This window comes from Arachis stenosperma, chromosome 3 (assembly GCF_014773155.1).
Source record: "Arachis stenosperma cultivar V10309 chromosome 3, arast.V10309.gnm1.PFL2, whole genome shotgun sequence".
In the NCBI taxonomy this organism is placed as follows: Eukaryota; Viridiplantae; Streptophyta; class Magnoliopsida; order Fabales; family Fabaceae; genus Arachis; species Arachis stenosperma.
The window spans coordinates 171,942,471-171,966,079 of NC_080379.1; the positions used below are offsets into that span (position 1 = coordinate 171,942,471).

Below are 23,609 nucleotides of genomic sequence, written 5' to 3' on the forward strand. Positions count from 1 at the left end.
TCCAACTACTACAGATCATTTTATAACCACAATTATTGATCTTAAAATCTCCAAAAAGTCCCAGCGGTAAACAAAAAATCGTTACCGTGCTTAACGGACTAAGCCTTCACCAACTTAATCCAACAACCCAAATGTCTAAAGTTTATTGGATAGTCAATCAAAAGTCAGCCTTAGTCACCCTTAGTCACCAAATATAAATCCACCACAGAACTCACCATTTAAGTAACCCAAATCTATGTTATGTTAGGCTAATATATCCAAAATCTGAGTTGTCATTCCCTTGGGTATTTTGCTTTCAATATGCAAGGTTTAGGTAAGAAGTGCGATAAACCTATCTAGTTAATGTTCCCTCCAAAACGATTCCATTCCCAATAAATAAAGATCTATGTAAATATCACAAGTAACGAGTAAAGGGAGTGGATCCTCTCCATTGGAAAAAAAGGATGGTGTCCAATATTTAATTTTATCATTTATTGTTCTTTCTTCTATTTATATTTGGTCATATTTATAGAATTAAAGGTGAAAAATCATATTTTATTATCTCAAATGTTAAAAAAAATGGAGAGGATCCATTTCTATGTTTAAGAACCCAATTCATATTTAGAAATTATTTAAACCACTTCAGATTCATTTGGTATCACTTATACTATATTTTTGAGTAAGTTAAGTCTTAATTAAAATATGCACAAAGATAAGATAGGGGATAAGATAACAAGGGCAAAAGAAAGAAACCAAGAACACGTGGGAGAGCAGGCGTGTTTTGGCTACAAGTATCTGGAATTTGTGGAACAAACTACTTGCCAACTTCCAAATTCATGAGAGTGTTACTTCGAACCACTTTGGATGCATTCATTTTGGGCTTATCTTAGTTTGATTTATGTACCATTGGCATGTAATTTGTCATTTTTCTAAACAGTATATGTACTCTTGATTCATGCGAAATTTCCATCGTGTTTCTTTCCAACACTCTTTTTTCTATTTTTAATTTGGACCCGTCATTATTTTATTTTAAAATGGCTAAAATTTGTGGCGGGCATGCTAACATAGTAACGTGCACTTTTCCCGGGCTTTGCACTTATAAGGGAGAGTTTTGGTCGTGACAAGAAAATTAACCTTTGTTTTCACTTTAGGAACAAAAATTTACAACATGTAATGATAAATCAATCAATTACATGGGTAATGTTTGGCTATTGAACAGAGTGAGGGACCAAAAAGGCTTTTGTGAAGTGATGAGGACTTATTAAAAGTTAAGTGGAAGACTTAGCATAATAATAAGTCTAGGTCTTTTGTAATTTAGTATTACTAATTTTTGCATGTGATTTGTTATTCCACAAGCAACTAAAACCGAGAAGAATGTACAAATTGTGCTTGACTCTTCATCACATTTCCCAATCTTATTATGTATTGTTTATGTTTATTACTCAACGATTGCAATCAATCATTTTTGTTATTTGTTTGTATCTTATAGTATGTCGCTATAGCCAAATAAATTCCAATAGACTTGGTTTGTCAAAAAGTAAATGAATAATGCTCTGAAATTAAACTATACATTGATGTCAATTGCTTATTAGACACGTTCTACCTATTTCGTTCTCCATTCTTTAATTTGTGCAGATGCTCCAGGTTTGATTCAGCCGAAAAAGTAGACTCTCTGAGCAAGTTGATCTACATACATTGGTGTAGAATCATTGGGTTTATAGGTGTACATTATGAGAATCTGTGTTATTATATTTATATGTCGTAAAAATAATTTCAATTTTTAACTCCAAAGAGGAGTATTATTGTAGTCTATCTGATCTCATGAACTCTGCAACTTGCTAAAATTTGTAGTCAATTTGCATCACGTGTTAAGAGTATGTATGCTGCTTAAACTGTACTACTAGTTTGAATAGTCATATTTGCTAAAATTGAATAGTCTCATTTTCTAAGTTCGTTATAATAATTATTTTAAAACTTGAATAGTTTTGACATGTTAGCAAAATAGCATCGAATTAGATGATAGTAACATAAAAAGCTATACAGAAATTCTTATTTTCAAAATTACCATAAAGAAAACTCTTAAAATTGTGGCACAGAGGAGAAGTTCAATTTGATTCTGAGGAAGGAAGACTTGGTAAGATGAGATATTTTTTTACTTGCTAGATGTATGTATATCATGTTGACGGTAATTTAAGAACATGGTGATAGTGTTTGTAGGCACTGAATGTGTTGTCAACTCGTGGTTGGACAATTCATTGCATGACTGAAATTTTTGCATAAATCGGTAAAACCCCATCTATTTGAAGCACCATCAAATTAAATCTACCGTATTTACCATTAAGGACCATAATTAATGTATATAATGTTGGTCAGAGGGACCTTCTTCCACTGAACACAAGAAATCAGACATCCTTGTTCCGCAGCAGCTTTAATTTGGCCTCCTGTAAAATCTCAAAAATAATTTTTATTTTATTTCTCCAAAAAGAAAAGAAAAAAAAAAAGAAAAAAATCGCAATCATCGCATCAGCCAGCGGGTAGTAAAATAATTTGTGGATTTGAACTTCCAAGTTGGAGAGTGAAGAGAGAGCGCCCCCGCCCCGTAACCCTCATTTGTTTCATGTTCTCTCCTCTCCCACCTGCCACGGTAACAACAACACTAGAACTCATGAAGCCCCTCTACAGATTCTTAATAGTAGCCATGGCGGTGTTTTCTGTGGTGGAATCTTCCAAATCTATATCTTCATGCAACACCGGCAGCAGTAGCGTAGAGCAGAGGCTGGTAGCAAAGGCTTTCAAGTCTGTATCTGGCTTCAACGCTTCGTCCTCCTGGTTCCGAAAAGGAGTATTACTTTCCAACTGTTCATCCCAATCTCATGTCATCAGCATAAACCTTCCATCCAAGAATCTCAGCGGAACCATCTCCTGGGGTTATCTCATCAACATCTCAAACCTCCAGCTTCTTGATCTCTCAGGGAATTCCTTACAAGGCCGTGTCCCAACTTGGTTATGGTCAACCTCATCCTTACGTCACCTAAACCTCTCCAACAACAGGTTTGGAGGTAGCGTCGTCTTCAGTACCACCGCCTTCATTCAAACGCTCAACCTCTCCCACAACAGGTTCACCAATTGGGTGGTCCAACACCACCAATATCAACGCTACTCTTCCTTCTTCCCAAACCTTAAAATCCTTGACCTCTCTCACAACCACTTAAGGACACCCCTCCCTTCAGGCTTCACCAACCTCACCAACCTTCAATACCTTGACTTATCAAACAACAACCTCACCGGAACTTTCCCTTCCGATTTTCCTCCACTCAACAACCTCCACTTCCTAAACATCTCCTTCAACCGCTTCAACTCAACCGTTAGCCTCAACAAGTTCAACAAATTCGGCAAAGCCGCCTTTATCCACGCTGGCAAGAATTTCACCTACACCGCCATTACTCCAACTCACAGCAACAACCATTCCGCAACTACCACCCCAGCCTCACAAGCCATTCACACAAGATACAAACACAAACACAAACACAAGACACACATTATTATCGCGGTTTCGTGTGCTTCTTCGTTAGCGGTTATTTTTATCATTTGGGCGCTACTACGCGTTGCTAGGAAGAAGAAGAAAGAGCGTTGCAAGATTAAGAAATGGGCAATATCAAAAGCGGAGGACATGATGAGCGGCGTGATGGTGGAGAAATCAGGGCCGTTCGAGTTCGAGACTGAGTCAGGGTCCACGTGGGTGGCTGATCTGAAGGAACCATGTTCTGCAGCCGTGGTGATGTTCGAGAAGCCGTTGATGAGCCTGACCTTCAGGGACCTCATCGCTGCCACGTCACACTTCGGGAAGGAGTCACTCCTGGCGGAGGGCAGGTGTGGACCCCTCTACAGGGCTGTACTCCCCGGAGATCTCCACGTGGTAATCAAGGTACTGGAACACGCCAGGGACGTTGATCCTCGTGACTCCATTGCAATGTTCGTTGACCTCTCAAAGCTTAAGCACCCAAATTTGTTGCCCCTCTCTGGTTACTGCATTGCAGGTACCATCACCGTACCCAATACTGATACCACATACAGTGTCTTTCATGTTTCAAAGTTTTTTGATTCTCTCAATTAATGTGCTTCACGGGCTTTAAATTTTCTAGTGTCCTCCCCACTGCTCCATAACATGTTCTGTCGCCATTTCCTGCGTTTACAATATTAAAATCTATCATCATTCGCTATGATTGCCTCTGGATTCTGGAAATTCGCGCGCCCTCTTTTTTAGTTTCCTATAAAATTAAATAAAATTAACTGCATGTCTCTAACCTAGGAGATGTCACTCTCACTCAAGTTGAGAAATTTGAAGGCATCAATACGAGCGTGATTAGTATTTTATTAGTTTATTGAATATGTGGTGTGGTTTTGATTTTGAAGGTAAGGAGAAGCTGGTACTGTACGAGTTTATGGCAAACGGCGATTTGGGGAGGTGGCTACACGAGCTTCCAACGGGGGACACCAACGTGGAGGACTGGACACGCGACACGTGGGAGATTCAAAACGGCGTCGTTGAGGGGTCATCAGAGAAAATGGGGTGGCTAACACGTCACCGTATTGCGGTTGGGATAGCGCGTGGACTAGCTTACCTTCACCACGCGGGTTCCAAACCCGTCGTGCACGGCCACCTCGTTACCTCCAACATTCTACTCGCCGACGATTTCGAGCCACGAATATCGGATTTCGGGCTGCGGGGAGAACCGAATCCGAATTGCGGGACGGAGGGTGACGTGTACTGCTTCGGGATGGTGCTGATGGAGATGTTGACAGGGAAGACAGGGTCGGAGGAAACGGTGAGCGCGGTGAGGAAGGCGGTGAGGGAAGGGGAGGGGGTTAGGGTTCTGGAGGAGAGGCTGCGAGTGGGCGGTGAGTGGGAGAGTGAGATGGTGGAGAGCCTCCGAGTGGCGTACCTTTGCACAGCTGAGTCGCCTTCCAAGAGGCCCACTATGAGGCAGGTTTTGGGCTTGCTCAAAGACATTAGTCCAAACCAACCACTTACCCCGAGTTGACTCGTCTTTTCTTTTTCTTACTTTTGGATTCCACGGTTGACCCGGGATTCGGAATGTGAAAATGTTATTATTGTTGCCAATATTTATTATTGATATAATGAATTAAATTACTATTATAAATGTAGAGGCCATTCTTTCAAAATGGAAAAGAAAAAAATAGTTGGAAAGGAGTCAAGGACAAAAAGGTGGACAGGATGAAGCCATGAAAGGGAGTATTTTCTTGGGTGCGCATACGGCGGCAGAGAATCCCACTGAGAGGTTCCTTATATTGTTGATTCCTTCTCTTTCTTAATTTTGTTTACCATCATATGGTAGCAGGTAGGTTAGCACGAGGGTGGCTACTCACATTAGCACTTACTTTTTATAAGATGGAGAAATTTTTGGTTCCCATACCAATTTTATCTAATTTAGATAAAAAAATATAAAGTTAAACGAGATCTTTTTTTTTTTTAATTTCACGAATAAAATTTAAGCACTATAAAAAAGGACCTTATATAAAATTGGCTGAGATGTTTAGGGATAACAGTTAAAATTCGTAAAACATGGGTATTTATGAGTCGCCCTATATATATATATATAGAGAGAGAGAGAGAGAGAGAGAGAGAGAAATGCATTCTCTTGTAGCAAGGTCTAAATAACCGCCATAACTTCTATGATAAAAATACTTGAATATTAAAGTTTTTAAGGTGATTATCCAATACTACAATACGTTTACTTTTAAAATTGTTTGTATACTTTATTTAATATTTGAGAATTTGATATTTATTATTAATTTTATATATAATATTTGTAGAATATTAAATTTATTTATTTTAATTATAATAAAATTAACGTAATTTTATTGAAATGAATCACTTTTATCGAAATCCCTTAGAATTATTATTTATTTAGAAAACAAAAATGAAAAAGAATATTTTAAAAATTGTTGATAACTAATTAATAACTAACAATTACAAAAATTATTCGCCTCTAGCATTGCTCGAATAGAAAAGGATGAGGAGAAATTTCATAATGGTGAGCGGGAAGTGAAGCCTATATTAGCATTCCTACTTCATATCTATCCTATATATACGAAGGATGGTATTAAGTAGATATTCTTTTTTATTGATCATCGAAAGCTCAATTAACACTATCTTTTATTTAATAAGGAATCCATAACTTTTTACTCTTCTTCCGACGTTGGATGATGAAAGGCATATAGATGCTTGACGATGCAATTTCCTTTAATAAGAGGATGCATGAGAGGATACATATGTATATATGAGGCAAAATAAAAGGAGGATATGGAACTTTTCCATTTGTTGATTCTATTCGGATTTTAACTCAAATAAATTAAGAAAAAAATATTAATTAAAACTACGATAAAAAATAAAATAAAATATATTTTTTGTCTATAAAATATTGTAAAAATTTTAAAAGTACTCTTAAATTTTATTTTATTTTAATTTTGTCCCATAAATTTTTTATTTGCATCAACTATATTTTTGGTCGCTTAAGACCAAATCAATAACAATTTCATAATAACAATCTTTAACACAAGCAAATCAAACATAATAATTTTCATGTATTTTTGTTGGATTAGTCTTAAATTTTTTGAAAATTTAACTATCGAAAATACAGATCGAAAAATTTTAGGACAAAATAAAAACAAAATAAAATTTAAGAATATTTTAAAATTTTCTACTAAACTTTAAAAATAAAAAAGATATTTTATCCAAAAAAATAGGATCCACTTTATTTTTTGGTAAAAGAGAAAGTTGGATGAAAATGGGAGAATCTCGCCTAACTTTAGTGAATAATATACCCAATTTTAATGTGGTTTTTATTATTTTTGGAATTTGAAAAAAATTGATTTGAGTTAAAAATCCAGTTTATTGCGTTGTGGAATTGTTTATGTTTGGCAAAGAATATGATATGCAGCAAGTTACGTAGGAAAAGTAAGAGATATATATAGAGAAAAGTTAGTTGTAGAGGAGACAGAAACAGGTAGCTGCTATGTATTGCGGGTTACGTGTTTGCTTGCTTTATTTACTCAAACTCTGAAAGGGACCATGTGCTTTATCATGTGGTTAAAGCGTGCAATAAAATTCGGTCCATTGTGCATTAGCATGTTTTCTGATCAGAGGTTATCTAAGTTGCTTCGAGTGATTTCTGTTCAAGGTAGCAAACTATCAAGTATAAATGGAAGAGTCGTGCTGTTTTGGATGTATATTATGAGAATGGAATAAGACCAACAACAATATTACATCACCAATAAATATTATTATTTTAAATTTATAAAAATTTGCACACAAAAAAAATATTTATATTTATCAAAATTAGGTGAAAATTCATGTGCATTTAATTTTATATGAAGTTAATAACTGAAAATTATTAAATAATTTACTAATTTGATTAAATTTTCATCTAACAACTTTGAGTAACTGCACATGAATTTTCACGGTTAAATTAATATATTTTATATTTATACAAGTGAATTTTCATATATACTTGTAGTTTATAGTAGTCCATTGTTGAATTATGATGGGATTCAAGTAGTCAAACTATTTTGACCTTTGCTCCAATCAAATGAGATGGTTTCACAATACCACACCTAGAAAAACAAATGCATAAACTTTCCACACCTAGAAATTTACTAATCTGGACCAATACTATTATATACACTAGTATCTTAAAACATTTATTATAACAAAACCTAGTAGAATTCTGTTAAATGCTCTTGATAGTTTTAATGTGTCTACTACGACTATCAGTAATGTATTTATTTAACGGCGAGATGCTTTAAGTAATTAATGTAACTTTGATAAATCATCAATAATAGATCAAGACATGTATTTGTTAATGTTTGTGTCTCTCTCTCTCTCTCTCTCTCTCTCTCTCTCTCTCTCTCACACACACACACACACACAGATCAATGCATATTGTGATATCACGTCAATGTCTTTCGGCTTCTAAGCTTGGTTCAAGCCAAAATGTAGTGTAAGAATTATTGATGAAGCTACTGATTCTTGGAATAGTTCCCAATCAAAACGTGATCAATTAAATTAAATAAAAAGGGCCATGTTAAAGATCTGAACATACATGTGGATCGAATCCTTGTATGGTAAATTGGTGACCTTCTTTTAATAAAATCACCCTTTTATTTGTGGCCTTTATATTTTTCTGTTTCTTATATTAGGCCCGGAGAGAAAGTCATATGCAATAATTTCTTCTTTTTTTTTTCTTGATGTTTACGCCAACGTGACGAAGCAGAGGAGTCCCCTCCCACACAATTTCATTCAAAGAATACAATCCAAGATCCAAATTATTACAATTTTCTGGGACCAGTTCGTATCTTATAATATACACTAGTTTCATGAACAATTCATATTCATTATCACTAACATTTTCAGCATTAAGAAAAGTAGGTTTACATTTTACAGTATTCATAACTGTAAGATTCTGGCTTTTGAATGATGATAGATTAGTAAAGTGAGGTTCAATTTCGATAGTTCTTTTGCTTTTTGCTTTATACATACACAGATGTTTCCAAACATGACACACAATCTGACTTCTTATTTCTTTTTTCTTTTACTAAAAAAACTCCATCATCTTGCTGTGAAATTGCTAGGATAATTGAGCTGATTCCGAGTAAATTAAAGTAAGTGGCACAAAGACGGTGGTACCTGCATGCATGCAACTTGGAATCTAATTGGTTATTCGATTCACAAACTCAAATGTGAGTTGTAATTATATGCCATCCCTTCCACATTAAATTTTGTGCCACTGAGCAAGCTTTAGAATTCAGTATACGGGACCATGACAGGATTGACGAACCCACTACGTTGTGTTCTCCGAAATCCATCCATCAATGCATCAGTATATACTGCAATTCACGCATTTTTGGGCCTATGGACACGTTCATCAAAGGGCAATAGTGTGGGCCTGTCAAGTTATCGTAGTTGGGCCTGAATGTAGCAACAATTCAAATTGAATCAATTTTCGAAGGAGTGGACTAGGGTCCATGGGGAAATAAAATATGCAATTTCCCTTTTTGGGTACTTCGTTCTATTGTGACTAGATTCAGCGTCATGAAAGTTAAGGTGCGAAAGCGAAAGTATAGGGTGACATGGATCCCCCCTATCCTGTTACTGTAGGGTATCACAAGTCAAATATGAAAGATCATGTATCCCTTGCCTTTGAAAAGTCAACATAAATTAAAGACGAGTGTTAGTACCGATAATTTTTGTGATTTGTAACTATCAAGTAGTCATTAATAATATTTTTAATGATACGAGATTTCATCAAATAGTGTAAAATTATTTATTTTTATTTTATTGATTATATGCTGGTCCAAATTTAATAAAATTACTGGCCTTTAAATTTTTTTTAAATTAAATATGCTCATGTAATCTTAGGGTTTTGTTTATAAATTGCACAAAGTTAGCACTTACTTTTTGTTATTTAATAATAATTTATAATAAAAATTATTATGGTATAAAGATATTTTATTTTAATTATTAAATAATAAATTTTAAATTTTAATTTTTATATGTTATAAAATATTATTTTTATTTAAATTTTAAAATATGACAAAATAAATAAATCGTACTTTTTAAACCAAAATTATGATAAAAAATGCTTTTGACAATTTTTATTAGAGTAGTTGCCAAAATTTATTGTTTGGATATACTTAAGTAACAGTCATCCACTCCTCCGAGTTAAGTAACAGTGACTTGGTTTGGTTGGTTGGATATACGTAGGATTTGTGCTTTTAGAGGTAACTTAATTAGGAGTATCATTTTGCTTCTTTTTTTTTTTCTTTATTTACATAAAGGAGCCCTACTGTACTATTTTTTTGAACCACTTTTAAAGTTTTAATAATCTGACTTGGAAACGCACTATAGTGCAAGATGACCATGATAATGATTCCTCCCTCATCAAATTTTGTATTATCTCCCTCTAAAAGTATTTGTGAACGCAGACTTTTTCTTTTGTTCAAGGAATGCTCTGAATATTCTTGTAACATTCCAAGTTTTATTATTTCCTTAATTATCATTTTACTTGTGGACTTATATGTTTTTCTAACTCTGCTAAAAATTCATGCTTGCCATAAATCCAATGTGAATCTAGAATATACACATTATAATTGATTTATTTTGCTTCTCCTAACACAAGTACACAACTTGGATATAGTGTAATGCTTATATGGCATTTTCCATTATTATCAATTAGTTACACAAAGTGATTGTTTGGACAAATTGTCTTGAATTTGGATATTAGAGATTTGTGCTCGGAGAAGCATCTATAATAATACTATACATATATCACATAAATTGATACGCCTAATAATCTAATAAGAATTTTTTTTCCCACATTTTTAACCTCACATGGAAACTCACCACTTAGCATTTTTTGTCATTAATATCCTTTTATGACGAACACACTTTAGTACTCACATTTAATGAAATAAAATAAAATAAAGAAAGAATATCGTTGTAAAGTGTAAAGTTTAATGGGAACAGTGAAGCAACGGTAACATTTGAGTTCAGTTTTTTGGAAGTTCCTTAAGGGGCATAATAGGAATAAAGGAAATTTAACGGAACCCTTTGATATAAATAGTGTTGTTCCTTAATAAATGAAAAAAGCACACATTGGAAAGTTAGAACCGCTAACAACAAAATCGAACTGAGTTAGTGCTTAGTGTTAGTAGGCAGCAAGAGACCAATTTTCTTCTTCTCTTGCTCTCTTTTTCACTTTCACAATTGACTCCATTAGTTTCTGCCAGAATTTTCGGTCTTGTTTCATTCACATTCACCAAGTGCTTTCTTCTTTTCTATCTGGGAGGATCAGAGCAAAGACTCTGTGTTTTTCATGCTTCATAAGGATTAGTTGGATTTTTGAAGGTTTTGCAAAAGTGGGGCGGTGATCAATGGCGGCTACTAAGGTAGAAGATATAAGCTACCCACCAATGGACCAACTTCAGGGCTTAGAGTACTGCATAGACTCAAATCCATCTTGGGGTATATCTCTATATCTATGTCTATGTCTATGTCTTCTTCTCTCACATTCAGCTGCATTCTTTGGTTTTCCAAGTTTCTCAGTGTTTGTGTGTGTAAACAGTGGAGACAATAGTTCTGGGATTTCAGCATTACATTCTGGCCTTGGGAACTGCTGTCATGATTCCTACATTGCTTGTTCCTTTGATGGGTGGAACTGATGTAAGCCTTTTCAAACTTGTTCATTTCATGGAATTCTTTCACATAGTATGCAAATCAAGGAAAAACCCTTCCTTTAATAAAATGTGATCTGCTAAATGAGGTAGGTGGGTCCCTCTCCATCCCAGTGAAAGGGACTAATGGAGGGTCCTGAAAAATGAAAATGGCCTTACACTGGGTGATAGTCATAGATATTGTCTTATATGGTTTGTAGGGTGATAAAGTGAGGGTCGTACAGACCCTGCTATTTGTTGAAGGAATTAATACGCTTGTCCAGACACTCTTTGGAACCCGCTTGCCGACAGTGATCGGAGGTTCATATGCATTCATGGTCCCCATCATGTCCATCATTCATGATCCATCTCTGGCAATGATACAGGACCCTGAATTGGTTAGTGTTATTTTCTTTAACAATTCTATTTTGTTGTCTGCTCTCAACTTTGTCATAGTTAATGTTCTTAACAGAACCAGAACTTAGTTAGTTGATTGGTAGGCAAACTTGAGTCAGATTAGTGGAATTCTATGTAATTGCTTTTCCATTTGTTTGTAGAGATTTCTTAGCACAATGAGAGCAGTCCAAGGTGCACTAATAGTAGCATCAAGCATACAAATAATTTTGGGTTTTAGTCAAATATGGGCCATTTGTTCCAGGTATGCTCAGTTTTTTTATTTTGTTGAAATGCATGTTACACTTTTTGAAGTCAAAGAGAGAAACTTGGATTGGAGAATACGCCAAATAATTATTGTGCTTTCCTTTGCATTCAGGTTTTTCAGTCCACTTGGAATGGTTCCAGTAATTGCATTAGTTGGTTTTGGACTATTTGACAGAGGGTTCCTTGTGGTACATATAACACCAGCCCCACTTACTGCATTATTAATAGTGAAATTCACAATTATTTTCTCATCACTAATATGGTTTAGTATACTATTCTGAATCTGAATCATTTGTGTTAGGTTGGGAGCTGCGTTGAAATTGGAATTCCCATGCTAATCCTGTTTATAGCCTTATCTCAGGTACAATTCAAAAGTAGGCAATAATGGATTAGGATTCTCTTGTGTCTATCTTTCTTAAGGCATATAATTTTCTGTCAAAACAAGCATGATAATATCACAATCCAATAGTTTTGAATGTGTTTTATGCAGTATTTGAAGAATTTTCAGATAAGACAAGTACCACTATTGGAGCGATTTGCTCTACTCATAGCAACCACAGTTATATGGGCATATGCAGTACTCTTAACAGCCGGAGGCGCATACAAAAACCGCCCGGAGATAACTCAACGTAGCTGCAGAACAGACAGGGCTAATCTCATTTCTACTGCTCCATGGTTTGTAGTTGGACCACAAAGATCCTTCTAGTTGAACATTTTTGCAGTGTATAGCAATTATTATGTGGAGAATTGCCATTGACTTTTGCACATTTGGCAACAGGATTAAGATTCCATACCCTCTTCAGTGGGGTGCTCCTACATTTGATGCTGGTCATGCTTTTGGAATGATGGCTGCTGTTCTTGTCTCATTAGTTGAGGTGACATATATAGAAAACCAATGATGTTGTATGATACATATAGCCAACTCTATTTAGCAAACAAAGTGCTTTAGTTTGTTACATTGATGATGATGAATGATCTATATCTTTTGACAGTCAAACGGGGCATACAAGGCTGCGTCTCGTCTAGCAAGTGCCACACCCCCTCCTGCTCATGTTCTGAGCCGTGGTATTGGTTGGCAGGGAATTGGAATCTTGCTGAGTGGCCTTTTTGGAACATTGTCTGGTTCAACGGTATCTGTGTAAGTGTTGTTCTTCATGTGTCTGTAACTATCACATTTTTTGGGACAAGAAGGCTAATCCTTTTGGGATTGTGACAGAGAGAATGTGGGGCTTCTAGGAAGCAATCGAATTGGTAGCCGAAGGGTCATTCAAGTTTCAGCGGGCTTTATGATATTCTTCTCAATGTTAGGTGAGTGTAGCTAGCACTTGGAAAACTAAACCTATGGATTCACTTAAGCTAGTTCTCACATAAATGAAATGTATCGGTTTTTTCTTTTCAGGAAAATTTGGAGCTTTGTTTGCATCGATACCAATCCCCATTTTCGCTGCTGTATACTGTGTCTTGTTTGGTCTTGTGGGTTAGTACTACTACCATTTCTCCCTCTCTTTTACTTGATTGTCACACTTTGTTTCCTTATGAGGATTGCTATTCTCTTTTTCAGCTTCTGTGGGGCTATCATTTTTGCAATTCACCAACATGAACTCAATGAGGAACCTCTTCATTACTGGTGTTGCCCTCTTCTTAGGCCTGTCTATTCCTGAGTACTTCAGAGAATACACCATCATGGCACATCGTGGCCCTGCTCATACAAGAGCTGGATGGGTAAGTGTACTTAAGTTCTTGAACGTTTCTTGTTTATCCATTATTTCCTATAGCAAGAAATCATTTGTTTGTTTGTTTTTGCAGTTCAATGATTTCCTTAATACTATCTTCTTTTCTTCCCCAACTGTTGCATTGATTGTTGCTGTTTTCTTGGACAACACTCTTGACTACAAGGATAGTGCCAAGGATAGAGGAATGCCATGGTGGGCAAAGTTTAGAACATTTAAAGGAGATAGCCGTAACGAAGAGTTCTACACCCTCCCTTTCAACCTCAACCGGTTCTTCCCTCCATCCTAGAGAAAAATACTATGATAGAGATATGTTAGAGGAAAATCATCATTTCCAGATAAGGTTGCATCTTATGATGATCAGTGCGAGAAAGAGAGAGTCAACATGTAACTTAAGGTGGCAGAAAGTGTTCTTCTGCTACCTCTCTTTATTTTTCACATGTCATATATTGAATTGGTTTATTTTTCATATAATAGAACAGTTATTTGTTCAACTTCCCATTTTTCTGGATTTTTTAATTCATTTTACTCTGTCATTTATCTTTGGTATTGATTCTTTCAGTTCTTTGGATTCATAAGATGACAGTATAGTAAACATAATGTATTAGGGGGTTATGGCTTTAATTACACACAGAAGCTTAAATATATATATATATATATATATATATATATATATGTTATTATACAATGAATATAAGTCATATTACTTTTTATAATTGTGCTACGTGAACAATTTTGAGTAGATGATAATTTTGTAATTTTATAATATAACATAATAATAATAACAAAAATTTAATCATCTTAATCAATTTAAAGAAAATGATTAAATATAACTAATATTTATATTAAATATTAACAAATAATGCGCCCACCGTGGGGCTCGAACCCACGACCACAAGGTTAAGAGCCTTGCGCTCTACCAACTGAGCTAGACGGGCTTGATAATTTTAATAGCATAATCTTTTTATATCCACTTAAGAAGACACGGATTCGAGTTTTCATATCTCTAATAAAAAATATATATATATATATATATATATATATATATATATATATTTATATTAAAACTTTGATAATAGCTTTTTAGTTATAAATATTCATAGTGTGGACTTCAGCTACTTAAACATGTTCAATAACTGTTATTACAATTACTTGATATCATAATTCAACAAATTGGCCAAAATATTTCCAACCATATTAAGCTTTGACACAATATTTATTTACTTATTAGGTATACATTTAAGTATATCATGATTAATAAAGTTCATTTATAATTTTATACTATATTTTTTATGTTTTTTTATTCTAAAAAATATTTGCACCAACATGACAACAACAACAAACAACAACAACAACAAAGCCTTGTCTTATTATGTGGGGTCGGCTACATGAATCAAACGACGCCATTGTGCTCTGCCATGTATCATGTCTACAGAGAGATCGTTTACATGTAGATCTCGTTTGACCACCTCATGGATGGTTTTCTTAGGTCTTCCTCTGTCTTTCGCCATTTGTCCATCTTCCATCTCATCCACCCTCCTGACTGGATGTTCTATCGGTCTTCTTCTCACATGTCCAAACCACTTGAGACGCGATTCAACCATCTTTTCCACAATGGGTACTACTCCAACTCTCTCCCTTATATCTTTATTCCTTATTTTATCCAATCGCGTATGACCACTCATCCATCTCAACATCTTCATCTCTGCCACACTCAATTTATGTTCGTGCTCCCCTTTAGCCGCCCAACACTCCGTACCATACAGCATAGCCGGTCTTATAGCGGTGCGATAGAATTTACCTTTAAGTTTTAAAGGCACTTTTTTGTCGCATATAAAACCAGATGCACTCCGCCATTTGGACCAACCTGCTTGGATCCTATGATTTACATCCTGTTCAATCTCTCCATTATCCTGTATGATGCACCCAAGATACTTAAAACTTTTAACTTTTTCTAGGATGTTTTCTCCAATCTTCACCTCTATATTGGGGTTTTCCTTTCTCAAACTGAACTTACATTCCATATATTCCGTCTTGCTATGGCTTATGCGCAGACCATACACTTCTAAAGCTTCTCTCCATAACACCAACTTCTTATTTAGGTCTTCCCTTGACTTTCCCATAAGGACGATATCATCGTCAAAAAGCATGCACCATGACACAGGCTATTGGATGTGCTCTGTGAGTACTTTCAGGACTAATGTGAAAAGGTATGGGCTTAAGGATGATCCCTGGTGTAATTCTATACCAATAGGAAATTCTTCCGTCGCACCACCTTGAGTCTTCACACTAGTTGTGGCCCCATCATACATGTCTTTAATTGCCCGAATATATGCGATCCTTACTCTCCTCTTTTCTAAAACCTTCTATAAGACCTCCCTTGGTACCCTATCATACGCTTTTTCTAAATCAATAAACACCATATGTAGGTCCCTTTTACTACTACGATACCTCTCCATCATCCTTCTTAATAGGTATATCGCTTCAGTGGTAGATCTTCCTGGCATAAATCCAAATTGATTCTCTGTTACTTGTGTCTTTTTTCTCAACCTCCGTTCTATCACCCTTTCCCATAACTTCATAGTATGACTCATAAGTTTAATCCCTCTATAGTTTCCGCAACTTTGTATATCCCCCTTATTCTTGTAGATAGGTACCAATGTGCTCTTTCTCCACTCATCAGGCATCTTCTTTGACCTTAAAATCTCATTAAAAAGCTTGGTTAACCAGTTGATGCCTTTTTCTCCAAAACCTTTCCAAACCTCAATCGGGATATTATCAGGTCCTACTGCCCTGCCATTTTTCATCTGCTTTAAAGCCTCTTTTACCTCGAAGTCTCGAATCCTTCGATAGTAGTCAAAGTTTTGATCTTCTTCCCTTGTGCATAATCGACCAAGGCTCGGAAGAGTCTTCTGTCCCTCATTAAATAACTCGTAGAAGTAACTCTTCCACCTTTCATTAATCTTCTCCTCTTGAGCCAACACCTCTCCATCCTTATCCTTTATGCACTTAACCTGATCCAAATCTCTCGTTCTTCTTTCCCGACTCTTTGCGATTCTATATATACCTTTTTCTCCTTCTTTCGTGCCCAAAGACTGGTAGAGACCCTCATATGCTCTTGTTTTTGCTTCACTTACAGCCACTTTTGTCTCTTTCTTAGCCGCCTTATATTTTTCCCAATTATCTACATTGCGGCATAAAGACCACTCTTTAAAACATTCCCTTTTTATCTTTATCTTTTCTTGTATACTCGCATTCCACCACCAGGACTCCTTGTCTCTTGGTCCTATTCCTTTAGATTCACCAAAACTTTCTTTTGCTGTTCTTCTAATAACTTCTGCCATCTCCCTCCACATCTCTTCTGCGCTTCTATTCCCATCCCACTTTGCCTCTTCTCCTACCCGTCTTAGGAAGTTTCTTTGTTCCTCACCTTTCATCCGCCACCACCTCGTCCTTGGGTTCTTCGTATAATGTCTTTTCCTCAACTTTTGCTCAACGCGAAAATCCATGACGAGCACCCTATGTTGTGTTGTCAAACTCTCTCCCGGAATAATTTTACAGTTAATGCAAAATTTCTGGTCGACTCTTCTCAACAAGAAGAAGTCGATTTGAGAGCTTGTCATGCCACTCTTATAGGTTATAAGATGTTCGTCTCTCTTTTTAAAACATGTATTTGCGATGAGAAGATCAAATGTTGAAGAAAAGTCCAAAATAATTTTACCCTCGGCATTGATCACCCCGAAACCATGGCCTCCGTGAATACTCCCATATCCAGTCACTTCTCTCCCAACATGGCCATTTAAATCTCCTCCTAAGAAAATCTCATCTCCCAGAGGTATGCCTTAAACCAAACTCTCTAGATCCTCCCAAAACATTATCTTGTGTTGTTCGTCCAAACCCACTTGCGGTGCATAGGCACTAATCACATGGAAAGCACCTCCCTCCACCACAAGTTTGATAGAGATGATCCGATCTCCCACCCTCTTGACATCCACTACGTCCTTCTTCCACTGCTTATCCACAATTATTCCAACTCCATTCCTATTCTTCACCTTTCATGTATACTAAAGTTTGAAACCATAAGTATCCAACTCCCTAGCCTTTGCACCAACCCATTTCGTTTCTTGTAGGCACATAATGTTAATTTTCCTCCTTGTCATGGTGTCCACCACCTCCATGGACTTTCCTGTTAAAGTGCCTATGTTCCATGTCCCAAATCTCAACCTTCTGTCGCTTCGACCTTTACCTTTTACTTTGTGAACTAGCTTATTTACCCTCGTCCGTTCACGAAAACGCGAGAACCCTTGCTCATTTAACACTACATCCGGGCACCGATGCAGCGGCTCTTGCTTTGACACCGTACTCGAGCCATACAGCGCGTTGCTTCCGGGCAACGACCTAGCTTTAGCGCAATAATGTCTTTGATTCATGTCATGGGGGTTCGGCTATATTTTTATGTTGGTTGTCGAAGACCTAACACAACCCTCCTCCTTTATCCGGGCTTGGGACCGACTATGTACCGCAAGTGTAACATAGGTGGAGTTACCAACAAGACAACAAATGAAGATGAATTTATCTGTCTAAAATCAATTATATGAGATAATTTAATTGACATTTAACCATCTCAAATTAGTTAAATTAGATTTAGACTCGCGCAACGAATAAAATAGATATACATCGTATAGAACATATAAATTAATTTAAAATTTAATAATTATGAAATTAAAACTTTATACATAAGTTGGACTTTAAGTAAAATTATGAAAATACCAAATCCGAATTTATTTATTTGATTTCATATTATTATCTTTATTTTTATTCTTTTAAGACTACTTTTTTTATTTTTATATATATTATATTTAAATACTATAGTATAAATATAAAACTATTAAATAAAAATATAATTTTGAATATAATGTTTTAATAGTTGAAATTAACATTTAATTTTTTAATTTTATTTTTTACAACTCACGATAATACCATGTATTTTTAATAATATTACAACTAAATGATATTAAAAAATATAAATAGTTGGAAGGAAAAAAAAGTGATATATGAACGATATAACTAAGGTATATAATTACACTGAAAAATGAAAAACCTAAAAAAATGTAAATAATATGATATATAATTGAAATTAACATTTAATTTTTTTATTTTATTTTTTATAACTCATGATAATACCATGTATTTTTCAATATATTACAATTAACTGATATTAAAAATATAAATTATTGAAAAAAAAAGAATGATATAACTAATAAATACAATTAGATTAAAAACAAAAAAAAATTGAAAATGTCTAATGTATTAGAAATTTATCCTCTAAACATATGTTTAGCAAACTAAAAAAAAATTGTAGTCATCAACAAAATTTTTTAAATACTTGAGCAAAATATTGGTAAGAATGGAGAAAAAAGAATAAGAGGTATGAGATTATGTGAAAAGAGGAGATAATGAAAAGGTGTAAAGTGAAGGTTGATTTATATAATAAACATGAGAATGAGTGAGTATGAAAGAAGAGGATCAATTATGTTTTATTACTTAATTTAAATATATATATATTAAAAAAAGAAATAATATTCACATTGAGATCATATAATATCCTATATAAAAGTAAAGAGTAAGAGAATATAAAAAATATAGAATAACCTAAAGAAAAATAAATGTTATAAGAGTGAAAAAAAATAAAAAAGAATCTTAAATTATAATTCTATATAGTAATAATAAGAAAGAATAAATATAAAAAAAAGATGATGAATTATGTTTATACCTAATAAAAAAAATAATATTAACATTGAATACATATAATATCTCATATAAAAGTAAAGAGTAAGAGAATATAAAAATATTAAAATATTTTAAAGAAAAATAAATGTCATGAGGATGAAAAGAAAAAAAATCGTAAACTATAATAATGAAGTACATGAGAAATAGAAGCAGAAGATTTAAAATGATTTCATTTTCAAACAAAAGAATTAAAAGGTAATTCAATTAGATAAGTAATAAGCAAATTATGCTAATTAGCTACTTATGTTGATGTGGCATAATAATAAAAAAGTTAGAAGACTAATAAGTAACAATGTATCAAAAAATTATTTTTGACTTTGTTTTAATATATATTACTAGATTAATATTTGTGTAATGTGCAGAGAGTCAAATTAATTATACTATATAATATATATTTAAAATGTTATATTGTTTAGGAAGATATTAGATAATAAATAAGTTAATGTTAAATTTAAAAGTTAATTTATAAAAAATATTGTACAATATATTTATTTAATAATTTATATATGATTCAATATTATTATTCAACAAAAAAATATACCGTTTTAATATAGATAATAACTATGTTTAATCATTATTTTATAATTTAACTAAATAATAATATGTAATAAATTTAATTGATTAATTTTTTTAAATTTTATTAATAGCATATCAAAATTGATATAAATTTTGTAATGGTTAATAATAAATGATAATTTAAAATAATAAAAATTAATTCAAAATTTAAATACTATAAAATCAATAAATTATACATAAATTAAATTATAAGTAATCAATATAACATTTTTAGATCTATACTACTATATAGTATAAGTAATTCAGCTCTCTATGCATTGGGCTGGTCATAGTCTAATATTATACAAAGGGTGAGTGTGTTGATTGATGGTGTTAAGGTTGTCTACACATGCACTCTGGACACCTTGGCTGTCTGTAAATGCTTTTACCAAACTTTCTCATTGTAATTTTCTGACCTTCTTGGATCATCTTCTTTACTCTTTCTTCAAAACTGTTCCATCCTATGGTACCATTCTCCCACAAGATTGCTGCCAACCTCTTCTTGTTAGGCCTCAAAGTGGGAGCATGATCACCACCATAGTAGCTTCTAAATCCAGACACCATTGATGAGAGTTGGCTACCAGAGTCTGTCATGGCAAATACATCAGCAGTTGCACATGCAATAAAGTCCAAAGCAGCAAGCTGCATTAACATCAAACCTTTGTTGTTAAGTATTAGTAATCATGCATCAACTGAATTTGAAAATTATTAACATGAATATTTATTACCTGAGAAGAAAAATTCTTAAAAGGTTCAAGTTCATTGGGAGCAAGGAAGTCTTCCTTTGTAATAACATTGGGATAGAGCCTGGTAAAGGGATTCATTCTTGAATCTGCTCCATAAATACCAGAACCAGCCAAGTAAACGTAGGTTCCGCGCTTGAAACCAAGACCTGCTAGCACAAGTGCTGCTTCTTCTGGTGTCAATGGACATCTTCCCATTTTCCTCAAAACCATTGGAGATATAGGGCTACAACATCAATAAGTAGTATATATATATGTCACAATACAAGGGTATGTATCAAAACAATTTTTTGAAAAGAATATTGCAGAAACAATCATACCTTGTTGAATTCTTCAAGCGCTCAACAAGAAAAGGAAAATGGCTTTCTCTATAGGCTTGAAGTTCCCTTCTCTCACTCTCACCACCTCCAAACTCACAAAGGGAATAGGCAACCATATCAACTTCAAATCTTAAGTGCAGTGCAAGATACTTGATTGACCCTTTGGCAGAATCATGATCTTTCCTCTTGTCAATGAACTTCCCTAGCAACTCAGTGTCTAACATGCTTCGCGAACCACTATGCTTTCTAATCCTTCTTACCAATAGCGCACCAACTTCTTGAATTTTGGGAACAAACTTCAAAGCATGGAAATTGCATTTGCATCTTAACCTCTGTAATTATTTCAGGGGTGGACCATTAGCCTTGAGGTAAACTATGCAACAAAAAATATTCAAAACCATATTGTTGATAAGGTAAATGTTGTGACCTGAATATGAGAAGGCAAGGGATCAAAGCCAAGTCGATTTCCAAATCCAAGGAAGTGAACAAGCCCATTTTTTAAAAGAAGAGGAAGCACAATTTTAATATAGTCAGCAGCTGTAGCCTCCTTTGGAAGATCAGCATCTGTAATCTAAAATTGAAGGTGTTGTATTGTTATAGTTAATACAAGTGCAAGTTGTGTTATCAAGTGCACAAAATGTAAGATGTTTATAACACCTGGCTGCCAATTGCTTCAGGGTCCAAAGATTTCATATGAGATGGGAGCTCCTTCACAATACTGATATCATCCTTCAACATATTCATGAAATGCTCCTCTTGGTATATGTCACCAAACTGGCTGTATATTTACCAAATTCATCAAATACTATCACTCAAAAATTGACCACAATGATATAAACAATTGCTTATTCAATGATTTTACCTGGGGTCGTTCCAAACATTGCTGTAAAGAAACTTAGGAATAACAAGAGTTGCATTGAGGAGGGATGCCACAGCAACACCATTGCAAATCTGTATCACTGAACTAGTTTGGTCACTTCCATTATTTGAGATGCCAAAGGAATGTCACAAACAAAATCCTAGCTTGTAGGATAGGAACTAATGTATTAAAAAAAATGTGAAAGAAAACAAAGTTTAATTTGTTCCATGTATTGAATCTCAATTACTATTATTTAGTAAACTAATGATTTGTTGTATGTCAAGTTTATCAATCTATCTATCTATGATCTATCCATTTATAATATGTTAAAGAAAGACCATAACTCAAAATAACTGTCAAACTTACTGCAACTCGTTGTTGATTGAGACCTCCATTTGCACTGACTAAGATATAGCCATTATTTTCCACAAGGTTCCCTGTCACAATATCAAGGATATAATAATAAGATGAAAACAAACTTGGCATTGCCATACACATATATGACGATAATAACATGACACGAACCTGGAGTGTTGTGAAGCTTTCTGTGTGCACAAGGTTCCCATGAAGATGCTATTCCATACGGTTCCACCCACAAATTGGATGACTCTTGCTTCAACTCCTTCTATAATGCATAATAAAGTAGAAGTTACACTAAGCATACAATATATATATAACAACATGCATGGTAACAGAAACCATAGACCATAATCTGAAAATTTGATACAAACCTCAGCAAGTGCGCTGGAAGCCATGTTTAAAAGCCTACCATACATTTCTATTGGTGATGATTGTTTGTTGCACGTGTAGGAATCTGCACTACTCTTCTCATTCAAATAAAGAAACCGACTTGAAGCAGAATCATGGGAAGAAATCGCAGTAACGTAATCAAGAAGGAAAAAACAAGCCAGAAATCCTAACATGATAACCATGGTCATTATTACGTTCTTTTGGAGCCACAAGTGCTTCTTCCCTGCATAGAGTCCCTTACAAGAACTAGTGCTGTATTTTGAAGCAGCATCATGATGATGATGAAGCAACAAGGTAGTGTTGGAATTCCAACCACTGATCCTTCTCCAACATGGAGGATCATTATTATTATTATTGCATCTATACTTGGTAGCCTTCATTATTCCTAATAAGCCTAAACTTCCATTCCCCATTATACCATACATACTTACCTAACTATTGGTTCCCTCTTCTTTCAAGATTAATACAAAATGGGCATTACTGATTACACGATGAAGTGATGATCATCGATCCATTTCAAGTTTGGTGTGGCTAATGAGAATGTAAGTTTCTCATATGGATTCCAAGTGAAGCAAATTAAGGAGTAGGTGTTGATGTAAGAAAGCTAAGAAATTAAAGTACAAAAATGCCATGCACATATATATATATGATGAGTGAAGTGGAAGCAAAAATAGATGAAAACTGAAGCATGAAACAAATGTAACAGTCGTAACCATATTGAACAACGACTTGCCAGTTGCCACCAAACAAACTAATTAAAGCGGGAAAACCTTCCAACTTGGTTTACAATTCACAATTTTACTTCTTTCAAAGGGTCACAGCGGTAACAAAATTTCAACGTTTTTTCCTTTTATATTTTATGTTTGGTAATAATAGGTGGAACGGAATAGTTCAATTTCATACCAATAACTTCACAACATAAAGTCGTTATTCTTAACAATATAATTTATTTCTAATTAGTTCTATCCACATCTTGGACAACTCAATAAAA

At 34.4% G+C, this 23,609-nt stretch overlaps 3 protein-coding genes and 1 non-coding gene across 6 annotated transcripts; 2 read left to right on the forward strand and 2 right to left on the reverse strand.

Moving 5' to 3' along the window:
• Positions 1-2,195: 2,195 nt before the first annotated feature.
• LOC130969088 (calmodulin-binding receptor kinase CaMRLK-like) lies at positions 2,196-5,431 on the forward strand. Its single transcript, XM_057894667.1, has 2 exons — positions 2,196-4,016; positions 4,393-5,431. Exons 1-2 carry the CDS (start codon positions 2,597-2,599, stop codon positions 5,019-5,021), a joined length of 2,049 nt encoding a protein of 682 aa, XP_057750650.1. The 5' UTR covers positions 2,196-2,596; the 3' UTR covers positions 5,022-5,431.
• A 5,232-nt stretch (positions 5,432-10,663) lies between these two features.
• Positions 10,664-14,103, forward strand: LOC130969366 (nucleobase-ascorbate transporter 2-like). Its single transcript, XM_057895045.1, has 13 exons — positions 10,664-11,023; positions 11,124-11,221; positions 11,433-11,609; positions 11,769-11,869; positions 11,984-12,059; positions 12,173-12,232; positions 12,362-12,546; positions 12,650-12,746; positions 12,864-13,009; positions 13,088-13,179; positions 13,271-13,348; positions 13,433-13,593; positions 13,678-14,103. The coding sequence occupies exons 1-13, from the start codon at positions 10,933-10,935 to the stop codon at positions 13,888-13,890; spliced, it is 1,575 nt and encodes a 524-aa protein (XP_057751028.1). The 5' UTR covers positions 10,664-10,932; the 3' UTR covers positions 13,891-14,103.
• A 363-nt stretch (positions 14,104-14,466) lies between these two features.
• On the reverse strand, positions 14,467-14,539 carry TRNAK-CUU (transfer RNA lysine (anticodon CUU)). The gene has a single exon. It is a non-coding gene; the product is annotated as a tRNA-Lys (tRNA).
• Positions 14,540-20,186: 5,647 nt separating this feature from the next.
• LOC130968726 (O-fucosyltransferase 8-like) lies at positions 20,187-23,110 on the reverse strand. 3 transcript variants are annotated; one of them, XM_057894153.1, is made up of 9 exons: positions 22,600-23,110; positions 22,394-22,493; positions 22,235-22,305; positions 21,872-21,960; positions 21,667-21,787; positions 21,437-21,580; positions 21,010-21,341; positions 20,675-20,915; positions 20,187-20,588 (listed from the first exon to the last, which is right to left on the reverse strand). In XM_057894153.1, the coding sequence occupies exons 1-9, from the start codon at positions 23,041-23,043 to the stop codon at positions 20,280-20,282; spliced, it is 1,851 nt and encodes a 616-aa protein (XP_057750136.1). In that variant the 5' UTR covers positions 23,044-23,110; the 3' UTR covers positions 20,187-20,279. The 3 variants fall into 3 exon arrangements, with proteins under 3 accessions (XP_057750136.1, XP_057750137.1, XP_057750138.1); XM_057894154.1 differs by having other exon boundaries at positions 20,215-20,533; XM_057894155.1 differs by having other exon boundaries at positions 20,513-20,605.
• Between the last annotated feature and the right edge of the window lie 499 nt (positions 23,111-23,609).

Coding starts and splice junctions, on each gene's coding strand:
- LOC130969088 (XM_057894667.1), top strand. CDS start 2,597: ATGTTCTCTCCTCTCCCACCTGCCACGGTAACAACAACACTAGAACTC. Junction 4,017..4,392: donor CTCTGGTTACTGCATTGCAG/GTACCATCACCG, acceptor TTGATTTTGAAG/GTAAGGAGAAGCTGGTACTG.
- LOC130969366 (XM_057895045.1), top strand. CDS start 10,933: ATGGCGGCTACTAAGGTAGAAGATATAAGCTACCCACCAATGGACCAA. Junction 11,610..11,768: donor TGATACAGGACCCTGAATTG/GTTAGTGTTATT, acceptor ATTTGTTTGTAG/AGATTTCTTAGCACAATGAG. Junction 12,060..12,172: donor TTGACAGAGGGTTCCTTGTG/GTACATATAACA, acceptor CATTTGTGTTAG/GTTGGGAGCTGCGTTGAAAT.
- LOC130968726 (XM_057894153.1), bottom strand. CDS start 23,043: ATGTATGGTATAATGGGGAATGGAAGTTTAGGCTTATTAGGAATAATG. Junction 21,788..21,871: donor AATGTTTGGAACGACCCCAG/GTAAAATCATTG, acceptor GTAAATATACAG/CCAGTTTGGTGACATATACC. Junction 21,342..21,436: donor CCTTGCCTTCTCATATTCAG/GTCACAACATTT, acceptor AAATAATTACAG/AGGTTAAGATGCAAATGCAA.